The 15,607-nt window shown below is 37.8% G+C and overlaps 2 protein-coding genes across 2 annotated transcripts; both read right to left on the bottom strand.

The window, feature by feature from the left end:
* On the bottom strand, positions 1,828–2,620 carry LOC109829204 (18.1 kDa class I heat shock protein-like). The gene has a single exon (XM_020396362.1). It carries the CDS (start codon positions 2,515–2,517, stop codon positions 2,026–2,028), a length of 492 nt encoding a protein of 163 aa, XP_020251951.1. The 5' UTR covers positions 2,518–2,620; the 3' UTR covers positions 1,828–2,025.
* LOC109829203 (18.1 kDa class I heat shock protein-like) lies at positions 14,324–15,396 on the bottom strand. The gene has a single exon (XM_020396360.1). The coding sequence runs from the start codon at positions 15,097–15,099 to the stop codon at positions 14,608–14,610; it is 492 nt and encodes a 163-aa protein (XP_020251949.1). The 5' UTR covers positions 15,100–15,396; the 3' UTR covers positions 14,324–14,607.

Genomic DNA, 15,607 nt, shown 5'->3' with positions numbered 1-15,607 from the left:
TTAGAGAAACCATTTAGCTAATACTGACAGTTTTTTTATGCGCTACTCAAGTGGAGGTGGGAAATGAAAATCATGCTTTATTCTGACTTGATAAATGGTTAGATTCATTTACTCTTGCATCTTTATTTTCATCTTTGCTCTCTCTCACATCATTCCCTTTTGCATCTATTAGTAGTCTGAGAAAGAATGAAAACAATTTGTGGAGATGAGAGGTGCATTTTAGAAGACAGTTGACTGGTAATTTGGTTTTACAATACTTTAATATGACGAGTCTTATCAATTCAGTTAATTTTGAGCAACAAAATGATAAAAGAAAATAAAAATGCGATACAGAAAATGCTTTTACTGTTAAATCTTATTATCAATTTCTCATTAATAGAGGTTTAAGATATGAATGTGCAGATTTATGGATTCTCCCTGTCCCTTTAAAAGTTAAATTCTTAGTCTGGTTGGCTCTAAGAAATGGCTTGAATACAAAAGATGTGCTGGAAAAAAAAAGATGTACATTTAGAAAAGGCCTGTTGTTTATGCTCAAAGATGGATGAAAATCATACACATTTGTTTCTTAAATGTGAGTTTGTATACTCAATCTGGAGATCAGTTCAATTCATGTTGAAAACTGATAATGAATTTAGATTGAATTTTTTGAACGATGTATGGTTGAATTGGAGCATTAGTAATGATGGGGATTCTAAACTGAAGAATAATGTTTTCATTTGCTTTCTTATTTGGTGTGTATGGTAGGAACGCAATGACATATTATTCTCTAATAAGCAAAAGAGATCTTTTTGAACAAAATAGTGACTTATTCAACCTTTTGCTTAGGTTCCAAAGTGATATATGCTCGAGCTGCTAGATTACAGTAAACAAGAAGAAAGAGAGCTACCGTAAGGAGTCAAATTGCTGAAGTTACTAAAGCCGAGAACATGACTTTTGTGGTCAATGTGATTCAATTAGAATGAAGATTTTACACAAAGTTTTATGTGCTTTGTGTTTGATTGGAGGAAAAACATCTTTAGTCTTAAAGTTTTTTTTATTTTATTTTGGGGTATATGTAGTATTAGCATATAACATTTTTACTATTTTTAAGAGTTTGTATCCGGTGGTAGATACAGGGGTGTTGTTACAATTGTTTTGTAGTCTTTTGTTCTGAACTTTAGTGCATACTCTTGGTTGGGTGCGTGTACTATATTTGTAACAACTAGTTTATTTTAATTTAACTGGCTGAAATATCTTTGTGATATTCCATCTTTTTTCTCAAAAAAAAAAAAACACGTTCTGCTGTCCTTCAAAACCAAAGGGAACTTGAATGAAGGCAACAAAGTACAAACTTTTTTTCTTCAAAGGCGATGATGTACCAACTGCAAACAAATATGATTTTATAGTAAAATACCCAAAATCGTATCTGGAATATCCATATTCGTCATATTGTTATAATAGTTTTAGCATTTAGATTATGGGTATAATGTTAATTTTAACGATCAAGATATCTAGTCTTATCTTTTTATATATAATGAATATATTAATGCACACTTTGATATCACATAAACTATATTTTTATCAACAGTATCTAATTTTCTTTTATCCGTTTTATATCAACATACATATTCACTTATATATCCTCATTTATATATCTTCATGTATAACCGTATCCGATTTTAACGAATATGGTTGAGTTTTGTTTTACTAAGTTATATTTGTATCCGAATCCATAATCAAAATGAGTAAACGAATATGAATATGACATATATCATATCCAAGCCGTATCCGTCCCAAATGCACCCCTATCCCTCACACACCAATTATCTAGCAAAAAACAGCAAAGTATTTAGCATTCAAGCTCCATACCTTTAGATACCTCAATTTAAACTCATAATCAACATACAATTATTACATGATATATGTAGACCTCAACTCACACAGACTCAAATAACTAGACACTCACACAAACCTTCGACCTGACTCACAACATTCCAACGGATCATGCTCAGAAATAAAACCGACTATACGAATCCTAGTATCATATTACCCAGAGACTTCAATGGCCTTCACCTCGGGCTTCTTGACTTCCTCCTTGGGCACGGTCACAGTGAGCACACCGTTCTCCATCGTCGCCTTCACCCGATCCATCTTCGCGCTCTCCGGCAGCCTGAACCTCCTCAGGAACTTGCCGCTGCTCCTCTCCACCCTGTGCCACTTGTCATTCTTCTCCTCGTGCTCCTTGCTCCGCTCTCCGCTGATCTGCAGAACTCTTCCTTCCTCGACCTCCACCTTCACCTCTTCCTTCTTCATCCCGGGGAGATCGGCCTTGAAGACGTGGGCCTCGGGCGTCTCTTTCCAGTCGATGCGGGTGTTGGCGAAGGCTGAGGTCTCGCTGAGAGCGCCGCTGGTACCGGAACGATCAGCAAGGGAGCGAGGAGAGTTGAAAGGCCAGCCCTGAAAAGGATCCCAGACGTCGAGGGAGAAGGGGTCGAAGACGTTGCTCCTCTGACCAAAGATTTGAGGAATTAGAGCCATCTCTCTTCGAATTGACAAAAAATTAGACAGACGACAGAAGTTTTCCTTTAGGTTTGGGAATTCGAATAGCTTGTTTCTTTGATTTGATAAAAAGGCCAGGGGCGGGAAAAATTATATAGGTGGGGATGGAAGGATCTCGAAGTGCCTGGGCCCATCCAGACTTTAGAGGATCACCTCTCCCAGGCAATGACGGAAAAGACTCGAAGATGTTCCCAGTGCATCTAGAAAGAACACGAGAACTCGCGAATCCTCTTATCCGCCTCATAGCCTTACAACTGTCACGGTCCGAGCAATTCTCTTGACCGAAAAAAGGAAAAATAAGCCCAATAAACTAACTTATGGTTAGCGGCCTATTTAATTAACAAAATCATTTCTTGTGCAAATATTTTTTCTCACCTTTCCATCTGTTATGGTCAGTCACCACATCAAAATAGAAGTATCGAAAGAATACCTGCATAAGCCCAAGCGAGCTACGGTCCGATTCAGCTTAAAGGCTCAAAAGCCCAGTCAGAGCCAAGTCTCTCGGCTAGACGAGCAGTCAAGCCTTATTCTGATCGACAGGTTATCATGGCCGACTCGAAGAACGGGATCAGTCGACCCCTCGCAATTAAGATGACTCCTTAAGCAAACGACTCGACTACCGAGTCGCCAAATCATAATGACGACTCACAGATCAACCCGCCTCGACCAAAGGGATAAGAGCCGACTAAGATCATTTCAGAGGTCAATCGACACAACAGTACTGATTAGTCCCATCAAGATCTCAATTCTGACAACCCTCGTGCACCAATCGCTTATTCGGCTTACAAGTCATTTCCCAAAGAATTATCATGATGCTTCTCTGTGCACGAATGACTTCTCCTCCAATTTCCAGCCGCCACCCGGAGAGAGAAGGACGGCCACGCAGCCGACCTACCCTACACCCTGCCTATTCTGACAAACCCAGAGCACTGGGAAGACATTTCTCCCCTGACACTGAATGACTTCCCTCCTAGTCGTCTGTCGACACCTGGAGGAAGAAAGATGACTCAGCAGCCTGCCTGTTCACCTTTCAAACCGCCTCCTGTGCGTAGTCAACAAAAACCGAAGGTCAAACTCCCAGAGGCAAGGGGGCTATAAAAAGAGATAAGGAAGGTAAAGAGCAGGAGAGTTTTTTTTTGGATCTCTGCTTCTTCTTACACCTTAGCTTTACTCCCCTTTGGGATCTTTTTCATCCAGAGCATTTTAATAATTCTAGAGGAAAAACCCCGTGCAAGGACCTCAATGGCTCAGGGGCCTCTCAACAAATGTTTCCCCAAGTTCATCAACTGACTTGACCGTCGGAGGTACCACGGGGGAAACTTGCCTCATTTTCCTGTGATTCTTGCATGTGCAGGCTATAAGTCCACCTCGCGCGCTCAAAATCAGACATAAATTTGGAAGAGGAGTCGGCCCCAACATTCATCCTCTCCCTTCTTCCCCACCGTCATCAGGATCGAAACTGCATCCGACAACGGGAAACCCCCATCGACTGTTTGTTTACGAGCATCAACACTATCCATTACTCTTATAAGGCCGATTTGTTTGCTTGCTTGCTTGTTTTAAATAATGATAGTATTTTAAAATAGACTGGACCCACTATCCCAGTCCATGTTTATTTTTTTATCCTGTAGAAACTAATTTTAAATAGAGTATCCAACAAGGGACTAAAATAATCTCTTTTTATCACCATCTTTACAATTCAAATACTAATCATCTAAGAAGATATTAAGATTTTGGAACAAATTTGCCTTTTTTCGTTTATTAATTATACTGAGAGTATAATTCTGGAAAAATATATCTTCCCCTTGCTTTTTTCTTGCCTCTTTCTTTTTTCCCTCACAAGAAGCTAAGAAATACAGCTAAACTATTTTTTTCACCTGAGCTTTTACTAATATTCTTTTCTCCTAAATAAGCAGAATAAAAGCTTAAAATAATTCTATATTTGACACTATGTTGAGATGTTCTAGACATTATTTTAAATAATATCTGATATGCTCAAGAATGATTATGTGCAAACACTTTACTTTTTCCTAAGTGCACAAAACTGTGAGGGAATCTTTGACTTAACTCAAGGTGCAGTACTTGAAGAGTCGTGATGCATGAATGGTATAGAATTGAAAATTTTACAATATAAATGTCTATTCTGCATTCAAAGAAGAAGTCGAAATGAAACCAAGGGGAGGCCTACTAGGGCAGTAGATAGGAGGGTAAATGGTCTAATCGAATACTAAGATGTTTGTATTTGTATTTGTTTAAAATTATTGAATTCGAATGTGAACTCTAATATTCATATCTATAGTTTTTTGAATTCGAACTCGAATACTTGGTATTTAATAAATATTAATGAATATATATGAATACTTATCGAATATCAAAGTATATTTATTCCGTTAAAGAATTTGATTTTATAATATTTTTATTCGTAAATAAAAATTGTTCTTTTATAATATATAATGTATATATATTTAAATAAAAATTTTAATTAGAAAACATATTTAAGCTTATTTAAGTCTTAAAATTAGCACATAAATTTTAAATAGAAATGGGAAGGGGGTTAAAATATGGTATCATATGTGCAATTATAAAATGATAACATTTGAAACAAATATTTGATAGACAAACAAATTAAATATACATTTAGTTAAAATTTATTCGTTAGTAAACTGGAACACTAAGAAATATTTGTTTAGTGATAAATAAATTATCAAACTATTTATTAACTATTTGGTTCATTTTCACCCCTAGCCGTAGAACCCCCATGCTTATTATCAAACTATTTATTAACTATTTGGTTCATTTTCACCCCTAGCCGTAGAACCCCCATGCTTTTTTTATTTGAAGTATCCTTGGTCAAAATAAGAGGTCCACAAACTAATTACTATTGATATATTAGTCTAGGGGGTTGTGCTCTGATACCACTTGTTGCGCGCCGTGCGGAAGTGTGCTCGACAACCAAACGAGTCGGTGAGCGATGAGAGAAGAAAACCAAAAACCAAATACGAGTGCAATTCACAAAATAATGACCAAAATCACACACAAACACAAGAATTTACGTGGTTCGGCAATTGCCTACGTCCATGGGGAGAGGATGAGGAGATTTCACTATATGGAGGAGAAATACAACGGGTTATAACTTACAAAATCACTCAAATATAACCCTAACCAAAGCTCTCAACTCCCTCACAATATCTCCCTCTCAAAGTGCTCAAAACAATACTAATTCTCTACTTTAAAAAGCCTAAAAAACGTGGTTCTATTTATAACAAAACACAATCACAAATAGATTAGGATTTTAAAAACGAGTCAGCCACACCCTAGTGTGGCACACACCACACCCATGACAAACAGAGCAGATTCTGCCACACTAGGGTGTGGCAGACACCACACCCATGGCAAACAGGGCAGATTCTACCACCGGTGTGACAGACACAATACCAGGGTATGGTGGAGTCTATTTTGCTTATTCTTCACGTTTTTCTCAATTCCTTCACCGTTTTCATAATTCTCCACCTCGGCGAAGTGCTCCCAACACTAAGCCAACACCAACATGAGCACCAATGTGTCGTCTCTCCAAACTCGGCTGCACTAATGTGGTTGCCTACGTACGCCCTCTCCCAAGGGATCAAGCTGCCGGTAGTTCATCCAAATGGCCATCAACGGCCTCAACAATCACGAATATGTAACAAATTTCGATAATGATCAAACTTGTTACTCAGAACCACCTTAGTGAGCATATCCGCTGGATTATCCTTCGTGTGGACCTTCATAATTTCCACATTGCCATCTTCAAGAACATCTCGAACGAAGTGATAACGAACATCAATGTGCTTCGTCCTCGAATGAAAAACCTAATTCTTCGCCAAATAGATAGCACTCATGCTATCACAATGAATAGTGATGGACCGTTGCGATATACCAAGTTCCTCTAAAAATCCTTGAAGCCAAATAGCCTCCTTCATAGCCTTTGTAATCGCCATATATTCTGCCTCCGTTGTAGACAAAGCCTCCGTCGACTGTAAGGTACATCTCCAACACACCGGCGTACGGGTCAAAGTGAACACATACCCCGTCTTAGACCGACGCTTATCCAAATCCCCGGCATAATCCGAATCAACATAGCCAATGCATAGCTGTCCACCTATAGTGTCCCGCTCATAAACCAAACCAACATTGAGCGTACCTCTAATGTACCTTAAAATCTATCTCACGGCGTCCTAATGACCCACTCTTAGATCATGCATGTATCTTGAAACCATGCTCACTGCCTGTGACAAATCCGGCCTCGTACATATCATCGCGTACATCAAGCTCCCAACCGCGCTCGTATATGGAGTCTTCGATATCAACTCTCGATCTTCAGCTGACTTTGGTGAAAGACCAGCTGAAAGCTTCAAATAGCCCCTGCTTGCACAAAGCCTGCTGTGACTTCTCTCATGTATGCCCTAATCTGTAGTGCCAAAGCCTGCTAATGTCCTCCTCTGAAATAGCTGAAGAAACCTGGCCAACCTCGGTGCTCCCCTTTAGATAATATAAGTTCCAACTGCGGACTCCCTTCATTATCACTAAAGATCCCTTAGTAACCTTTGCTACAGCGTCCTTAAAGGTCACCTTGAATCCCTTCGCCTCCAAAGCTCCAACTGAGATAAGATTCTTCTTCAGCTGAGGAACGAATCTCACCTCCTTCAATTCGATGACTACTCTATCGTGCATCCGAATCCACACGGTACCTATCCCACAAATACCACATGATTGATCATTTTTCATGACAACAACATCCCCATCGAGTCTCTCAAACGATGCAAACCAATCTCGCTTAGGGGTCACATGATAAGTAGCGTCAAAATCAAGCATATAATCCGATACATCCAAATGGTTCACCTCCGGAGTAATCAAAAGAGAAAAGCTCGAATCATCGGTTCTTTTTCTTGCCATTCTCCTTCTCTTTTCAAAAGAGAAAAGCTTGAATCACCTCCGGAGTAATCCAAATGGTTCATCTCATTGGCCTTCGGGACCTTTTTCTTGCCATTCTCCTTCTCTTTGACCTTTGGACAATCTCTTTTCCAATGCCATTGTTCCTTACAAAAAGTACATTGGTTCTTTCCTAGCTGGTGACAACCTCTTAACTTTGACCTTCCTCTATTTTTACCTTTCGGATATGGGCTTCTATCTCTCGTCGACAAGGCCTCTCCTAAAGTACTAGCGCGGGAAGTCTCCTTATCCTTCATCCTCAAATTATAGTTCGTCAATGCGTTAGTCACTTCACTATAAGTGATAGAAGATCTCCTGTTCAACAAAGTAAGCACGAAGGTATCATACTCCTCATCCGGTAAGGAGCCCAAAAGAATAATAGCCTTATACTCATCCGTGATCTTCTCATTCACGTTTGCTAAGTCCGACAATAACTTAGTGTAGTTGTTCACATGAGCCGCAAGCGAGGTGCCTCTGGACATCTGAAATCTGAATAATCTTCGTAGCAAGTGCAAACGGTTCTCAACACTCTTTGTAAGGTACTTATTGTTGAGAATTTCCCACATCTTCATTGCAGACGTCACCCCAATCATATTATATTTCAGCTCCTGTTCCAAACAAGACCTGATCACCCCATAAGCGTTCCTATTCATCTTTCCCCATATTGCCTCTTCATATTTAGGTGGCCTCTCATCGACCATGATGGTCTCCTCTAAATTTTGAGCATTGAGCGCATCCTGTACGTCGCTCATTCACAAACCAAAATTGATTTTGCCGTCATATTTCACTACATTAATCTTAGTGTTCTAAAAACCAACTTGAATTGTAGCCACCATCTTGCTGCTTTTACCAACTTCTTCACCCATAATCATAAACTCTAAATTGCAAAGAAAGATTCAAACTTTATAGAATTTAGAAGTTACCCAACTGAACCCTAAATTGGATTCCAAATAGAACTCCTAACCACACGAGAAAAGCGAGATCTTCAACGGCAACTTCAAACCCTAACTCCACCGAAGCCTAGAACTCCAAGAGCCAAGCTTCCAACTGAATCTTCCTCTACCTAATCCAAAATCCTAGATCTAAAATCTGAGATCTGATACAAATTGTTGAGCTCTGATACCACTTGTTGCGCGCCGTGCGGAAGCGTGCTCGACAACCAAACGAGTCGGTGAGCGATGAGAGAAGAAAACTAAAAACCAAAAACGCATGCAATTCACAAAATAACAACCAAAATCACGCACAAACACAGGAATTTACATGGTTCGGCAATTGTCTACATCCACAGGGAGAGGATGGGGAGATTTCACTATATGGAGGAGAAATACAATGGGTTATAACTCACAAAATCACTCAGATATAACCCTAACCAAAGCTCTCAACTCCCTCATAATATCTCCCTCTCAAAGTGCTCAAAACAATGCTAATTTTCTCCTTTAGAAACCCTAAAAACGTTGTTCTATTTATAACAAAACACAATCCTAAATAGATTAAGATTCTAAAAATAAGTCTGCCACACCCTGGTGTGGCACACACCACACCCATGGAAAACATGACAGATTCTGCCACATCGGGTATGACAGACACCACACCCATGGCAAACAGGACAGATTCTACCACCGGTGTGGCAGACACCACACCAGAGTGTGGTGAAGTCTGTTTTGCTTATTCTTTATGTTTTTTCTCAATTTCTTCGCCGTTCTCACATAGGGAATAGATAATCAAGTGAGGTCCCCATCTAATTCTCATCTCTCGTCGCTCGGAAATCTTTCTGGTCTTGTGGGGACGACAACCTAATATTAAATTATATTAATTACACTGATTATGCTGAGAATAGAAATCTCATTCACGGAAATTTTAATTTTTTATCCTCCTCCTTTACGATTAATTCTCCTTTGTGCTTACTTTAAAAAAAATGATCAACTCCTTTTGATTTTGAGATCCGAGAAAAAGAGGAGAGAGACAATAACGATCGATTTGTCAGTTCTTTGTCCCTGGTAAGTATTGTTCAATTATTATTAGTATTAGGGTTCCCTCTATTCTTCCTCAGCTTAATTATTATTCGGACCTAAAATTCCAAAAGATACGACCCCTATTTATAGGAATATGTAAGGGCTATTTGGTAACTTGAATAGATTGGTGCGAGCGGTTTGATCAAATGGCGCTTTACAAATGTCGATCACAAAATAGGCGAGTCATCCTTGCATTTAATGTAACAATGACAGAGAAGCTGAAGTGCTGACGTTATTCAAGGAGTCATTAGGACTCCGGTAAGGAAGTCATAATGACCCTAGCCACACATTAACTTCAATGGTGACTAAGTTACGTAGATAGGATTGATGAAGCTAATAGGTCAACTCGTCTTTTAAAACCTTCCACAATGAAATAAAGGGAGAGACGTCATTCATCTCGGAATATTTGACTCCTTTAGTAGATCCCTGCCCAGAAGCGCTACTCTTCTTAGGTTTGAGTCGAAAGACCAACCTTAAGATGTCATTTGTCTCAGTTCTTTCTTTGAAAACAGGTGGGCTATGTGCTTCTCCGTGTCAGGTTCCTTAATTAGAGGAAGGTAGACCAATTAAGCATGACACGTCTACCTTAAGGGGTTCATTATATATACTTAGTAATTTTCAGGGTACAACATGTTTGATACTAGTAATAAAATGTATGTTTTTGATATTTTGAATGATTCAAGTGTATTTGCCTTTTCGACAATGTCATTTCCTAATATAAAAAAAATTCCAAGCAGATGCCCTAATACAATATTAGGTGACTTGAAAGTAAAAATATCATTCTGATTCTGATACTAATCCTAATGGTCATTATTTCCCAAAAACAAAGACTAATACGGACTATTTTAAATTAGTCTCAATGTCATGAAAACAAATATTAAATTAGAATTAAATAGTACCAGGATACTATAGTCCCGATACTATAGTCCAGAGCATATGATACCCTCTAATTCGGGGATAAAAAACAAACGTGACCAAAATTTTATAGAATCATTATATTTTATACTTATTACGTATTTAATTAATAATTATGTTAAATAACATATAACTATGTTATTTTTACCTAGATTTCTTGCATTCATACTACAGTTATACTACAACCTTGCTATGATCTTGTTGCAATTATGTTTACAAATCATTATATATATTTTTATGTACAATTGGCTACAATATAACAATATAAACACACACACACACACACACACACACACACACACACACATTATACTGATATATATATATATATATATATATATATATATATAATATACATTAGGAATAACTATTATATAGGAAGGTTCAAAATACAAACATCCTACATCCTAAAAACTAAAAACCATCCTCTCCATTGGATCTGAGATTTCATGCAATGGCTAAGATTAAAGCCCCTGATCAAGGGTAATTACGGTAAAATAAACAGCCCACTAAAGAGCGGTAATTAATGCTTCTCTATTTGAGTCTCCATTTTCCCATGCAACCTCCTCTCACGTTTCTCCTCTCTCTCTCTCCTTTCATTTCTCCAAAGCTTGACACGCAGCCCCGTACTCCTCTTGGCTAGGTGTTATTTTCTGTTGGTAGGTGTTATATTTTCTTGTCTAGGTTTTATTTCTAAGTTTTGATTTGCATTCTTGTAAGCGTGTTTATTTTCTTCTTGGATCTGATCAATGGTTTTGTTACTCGTCAATGTATTGGGATGATAAAGGATGGGATCCATGGCCAAGAGTTCCTTCATGCTCGAGCACCCCTCAGTTCGTCACGTTTTCTTTAATTTTCAATTTGATTTTTTTTCTTTGTTAGAGGTAATTGTGAAGTTCGATCTGGTACAGGTTTGTTTTAGCTTGGTGTTTCTTCTCTATACTCGAATCTGTGGTTGTTTGTTTTTGTTGGATTATCTTTCAAAATTTGCAATCTTTTTTGAGGGTTCTATTAAAATATTTTAGAAATGCAATCTGTTAGGTTTTTTGTTAAAATTGCGTTTACAGTTCAGATATTTTAAGTTGTGGAGTTTTTTTAGTTGCCTGTCCTACATAATTGCAATCGACTGCAGTGTAAATCGAGATTCACTGCAGTGAAGTCCCCGATTTTGATGTCCTAAATTGAAATTCACTGCCAGTGAATCCAAGATTCATTATGTGAGCGTGTTTGTTTTATCCATAAAATTGTAACTATCTTTGCTTAAAATCATCAAAAACACGTTCTATAAGACGGATGACGTCATGCAGTGATCTCGCATTCACTGCAGTGAACTCGTTCGATTCACTGCCAGTGATCGATCATGCGTATAGTTTCTTTTACTTCAATAAACTGCATGAGTGACAATCTCGATTCACTTCAGCGAATCATCGATTCCTGTGCAGTGTAATCCAGATTCCAATTATGCGAGGTGTTTGTTTTACCATAAAAATCGATAACTTTTTGCGCCTTGTAAAAGCGTGAAATTCGTTCATGTTATACAAATTTATAGCTTGTTTATTTACCATAATTTTATGTCTGCTTTGGTGATTAGAAGTGATTCAACAAATCCAGTGGAACAGCAATCGATTTGGAAGTGAATCCGATATTCAATTTCGTTGGGAAGTGAATCTGGATTGAAGATACTTCAGTTGAATCGCAGATTACATGCGTTAGTTGTGTTCTTCTGTGAGAGTTTAAGAGATGCGGAAGTGAGTTAGAGAGAGAGTATTAAGAATGTTAGCACTATTTAATGTAAGAGAGAGTATTGAATAGACGTGTATTAAATTTGTATCATGTTCCAACATGTCAATCATGGTCACCATTTAATGCAATGAATTGTTCCATATCTTACCCTTTTCCACACTTAATGCGGTGTTTAAATTGTCTATATTTAGCAATTCTGCCATCGAAATCTAGGCCATTGGATGACCAATAGAATGTTTAGGGTTAGGATTGGTTTTTAGTATCTCTAGATTTTTATTAGAACCTCTCGCCTATACTAATATATTATATATTATCATAATATATATACTTATATATATTATATATATATATATATATATAAACTAAAATAACCTCCTCGTCTATAGAAAGAAAAACAAACATAAGGGTTTTTTTTATAATAGCCTCTTAAATCTTTTAAACCCGTATTGTTTGCCCCACCGACACAAGCACACAGCAACAAACACTCACGCATAAGGATTTCCTTTTTCACTTTTAGGATTGTCAATGTAGTCCCTTATATCTTCGATGTCTTAAAGTTAGCCCTTCACTCGCTAAGTGTGCTTTTCGATTCTATATCATGGTAAAATTTATATTTACTGTTAAGCATCAAATACAATTTTGTTCTTCTTAATTTTTGAGAGTACACTCCCTAATATATTTTTTTCTAAAATACAAGATTGATTTTCAAAAAATCTCATATGCTCCAAGATTTTGTCACATGCATTATGATAAAGTTCCTAACGATACCCACAACCTTTCGCCACCCTGTGGTTAAAAAAAAGTTCACTGTGCCTACAAGTCTGAGCTTTATTGCTTGGCAAATTACCTTTGTTTTTAAGTTTTGTCAGATAATTCTCCTAACGTCATTAGATCTAACTTCAGATGTAGAAGTCACATGTATTCAAACAATTAAAATGCCAAAATAGAAGGAAAAAAAAAATCCTTTCCCGTCTTTTTCTATAATCTTATAGAATGATTTTGATTAAAAACGGTTTAAATTGCGGTTAGAAACTTGACTAATTAAGTATTGAATAGTTTAATAATTTAATATCATAATTAGAATGTTAATTTAAAGAAAGAAAAATTTTCTTTCCGTATACCAGTTCATCTAACATCACTAAAGGGGGTTAGTCACCTAGAACTTAAAATTGAAACTAGGATAATAAGTAAAATAAATTTTTAAGGTGTTAGTCACATAGAACTAAAACTAGAACAAAATTTTACAGTGTTAGTCAAGTAGAACTCTATCAAAACTAGAATAGGGATAATAATACAAAATTATCATACAAAATTATCCTACTTTTTTTATTTTTCTATACAAAAATGAGAGTTCTAATCTCTCAAATTATTCCAAGTTTTAGCTTGGAACTTCTTTCAAAAGTAAAAGTTCCCCCAAGTGGTGCAATGACATTTCTAAAACTTAGTTAAGATTACTCCAAAATATGCCAGAGTTAAAGAAGGGATTTGTGACAATTTTTAAAGTTGAGAGTTTATCTCAAAAACGGCCGAGTCACAACCAAAACAAAAATTAAAGGACAATGAGCGCAAAGAGACGTGATCAACCAAAATCTTATAAGCGTGCATGCGGTCTCACGAACGATCATCTAAACGTTTGACGGAACTTAGGTACCTTAGTTCAAAACTAAGTCGGTTGCGTCCTCGCTAACAAAAGATATCTAAACGAGCTACCAAAGACCGACCATCTTACAAATTTAAATGGAACTAATTGACTTCGACTTTGTTATTATTAAAAAATATAAGATCTTTTAAAGAAACAAGGGAATCGCTCAAGTTTTCAACTTTGATTCCCGGACAAAAAAATAAGGGAAAAAAAAAGAAAAAAAGAAAAGAAAAAGCAAATCCTTAATCCCACGTGATCTTCAGAATTACCTGTACATCATATTATAATCCACATTATTTTGAAAATTAAAAGTAATCTTGTATAACACTTCATAGCTATGCTTGATTACAGATTTTAGCCTATTACATTTATGAATTGCTGGATAATTATTATGAATTGCTGGATAATTAGGGGAAAGACGCTAATAGTGGGAAAAGTTAGTTAAAGTTAGCAGTTGATTGACGGCATAAAGTAAAAGAATACAAAATAAATTTCCCAAAAATTGATTACAACAGAGAACAACTTCAGAATGTGAATCAAACAAATTACCGAGAGCTCAGGATGAAGATATAACAGCTAAAATCAGAGACTGAACCAACATCCAATAGACAACCTTGACAGCATTACAATATTCAAGCAGCGCAAAACTCAGACACCTTCTACTTCAAACTCTCAAAACACAACCAAACATGATACGTACCATACACCCTTCACTTAATACACGCACATAATAACCTCGGACTCAGATTCGCTCCTAACACTTCATATCCAGTTGATTCTACTTTTCCTTCAACCAGAGATTTCAATGGCCTTCACCTCGGGCTTCTTGACCTCCTCCTTAGGCACGGTCACGGTGAGCACACCGTCCTCCATGGTCGCCTTAACCTGATCCATCTTTGCATTCTCGGGCAGCCTGAACCTCCTCAAGAACTTGCCGCTGCTCCTCTCGACCCTGTGCCACCTGTCATTCTTCTCCTCCTGCTCCTTGCTCCGCTCTCCGCTGATCTGAAGCACTCTTCCTTCCTCCACCTCAACCTTCACCTCCTCCTTCTTAATCCCCGGGAGATCAGCCTTGAAGACGTGGGCCTCGGGGGTCTCTTTCCAGTCGATGCGGGTGTTGGCAAAGGCAGAGGTCTCGCTGAGATCACCGCTGGCACGAGATCGATCGGCTAGCGAGCGAGAAGAGTCGAAAGGCCAGCCCTGAAAAGGGTCCCAGACGTCAAGGGAGAAAGGGTCGAAGACATTGCTCCTCTGGCCGAAGATTTGCGGAATCAGAGCCATTTCTCAACTGAAGAATGCTAAATGTCAGACAATAACAAGATCGATCTTTCGCCTTTGGGAATTAGCTTGTTTCTGCTATGTGATGAAGGGGGGATGGGGTTGACAACTTATATATAGTTGGAGGTGGAAGGATCTCGAAGTATCTGGGTGCAATTCGAAATTAATGTAGAGGATCGCTTGCAGCGGGGAAAATGGAAGGGACAAGAAGGCGTTCCGGGTAAATGTATCGAGATTCTAGAAATAACACGAGCATTCTAGGAGCCACTCACCCACCGAAGCCTACAACCATCACGTGCCTTGCAGGTACTCTCTCGACGACAAAATAGGGAATAAATAAATAAATAAATAAAATAAAGCCCAACGGAATAGGCCAACTTCGTTGATTTGCAACAGTTACTTTACCCATCTATTGCGCTTCCTCTTGCGCAGCGGTGCGAGAAAATGTATGCATCTTAGAATACCTTTTGTGTTCGTATCGTTGTACATGGATTATCTAATACTATTATAA

The sequence above is a fragment of the Asparagus officinalis genome, chromosome 1, assembly GCF_001876935.1.
Source record: "Asparagus officinalis chromosome 1, Aspof.V1, whole genome shotgun sequence".
NCBI classification, from domain to species: Eukaryota; Viridiplantae; Streptophyta; class Magnoliopsida; order Asparagales; family Asparagaceae; genus Asparagus; species Asparagus officinalis.
The sequence above is the reverse complement of the archived record's forward strand: the minus strand, read 5'-3'. Positions and strand labels throughout refer to the sequence as shown.

Coding starts and splice junctions, on each gene's coding strand:
- LOC109829203 (XM_020396360.1), bottom strand. CDS start 15,099: ATGGCTCTGATTCCGCAAATCTTCGGCCAGAGGAGCAATGTCTTCGAC.
- LOC109829204 (XM_020396362.1), bottom strand. CDS start 2,517: ATGGCTCTAATTCCTCAAATCTTTGGTCAGAGGAGCAACGTCTTCGAC.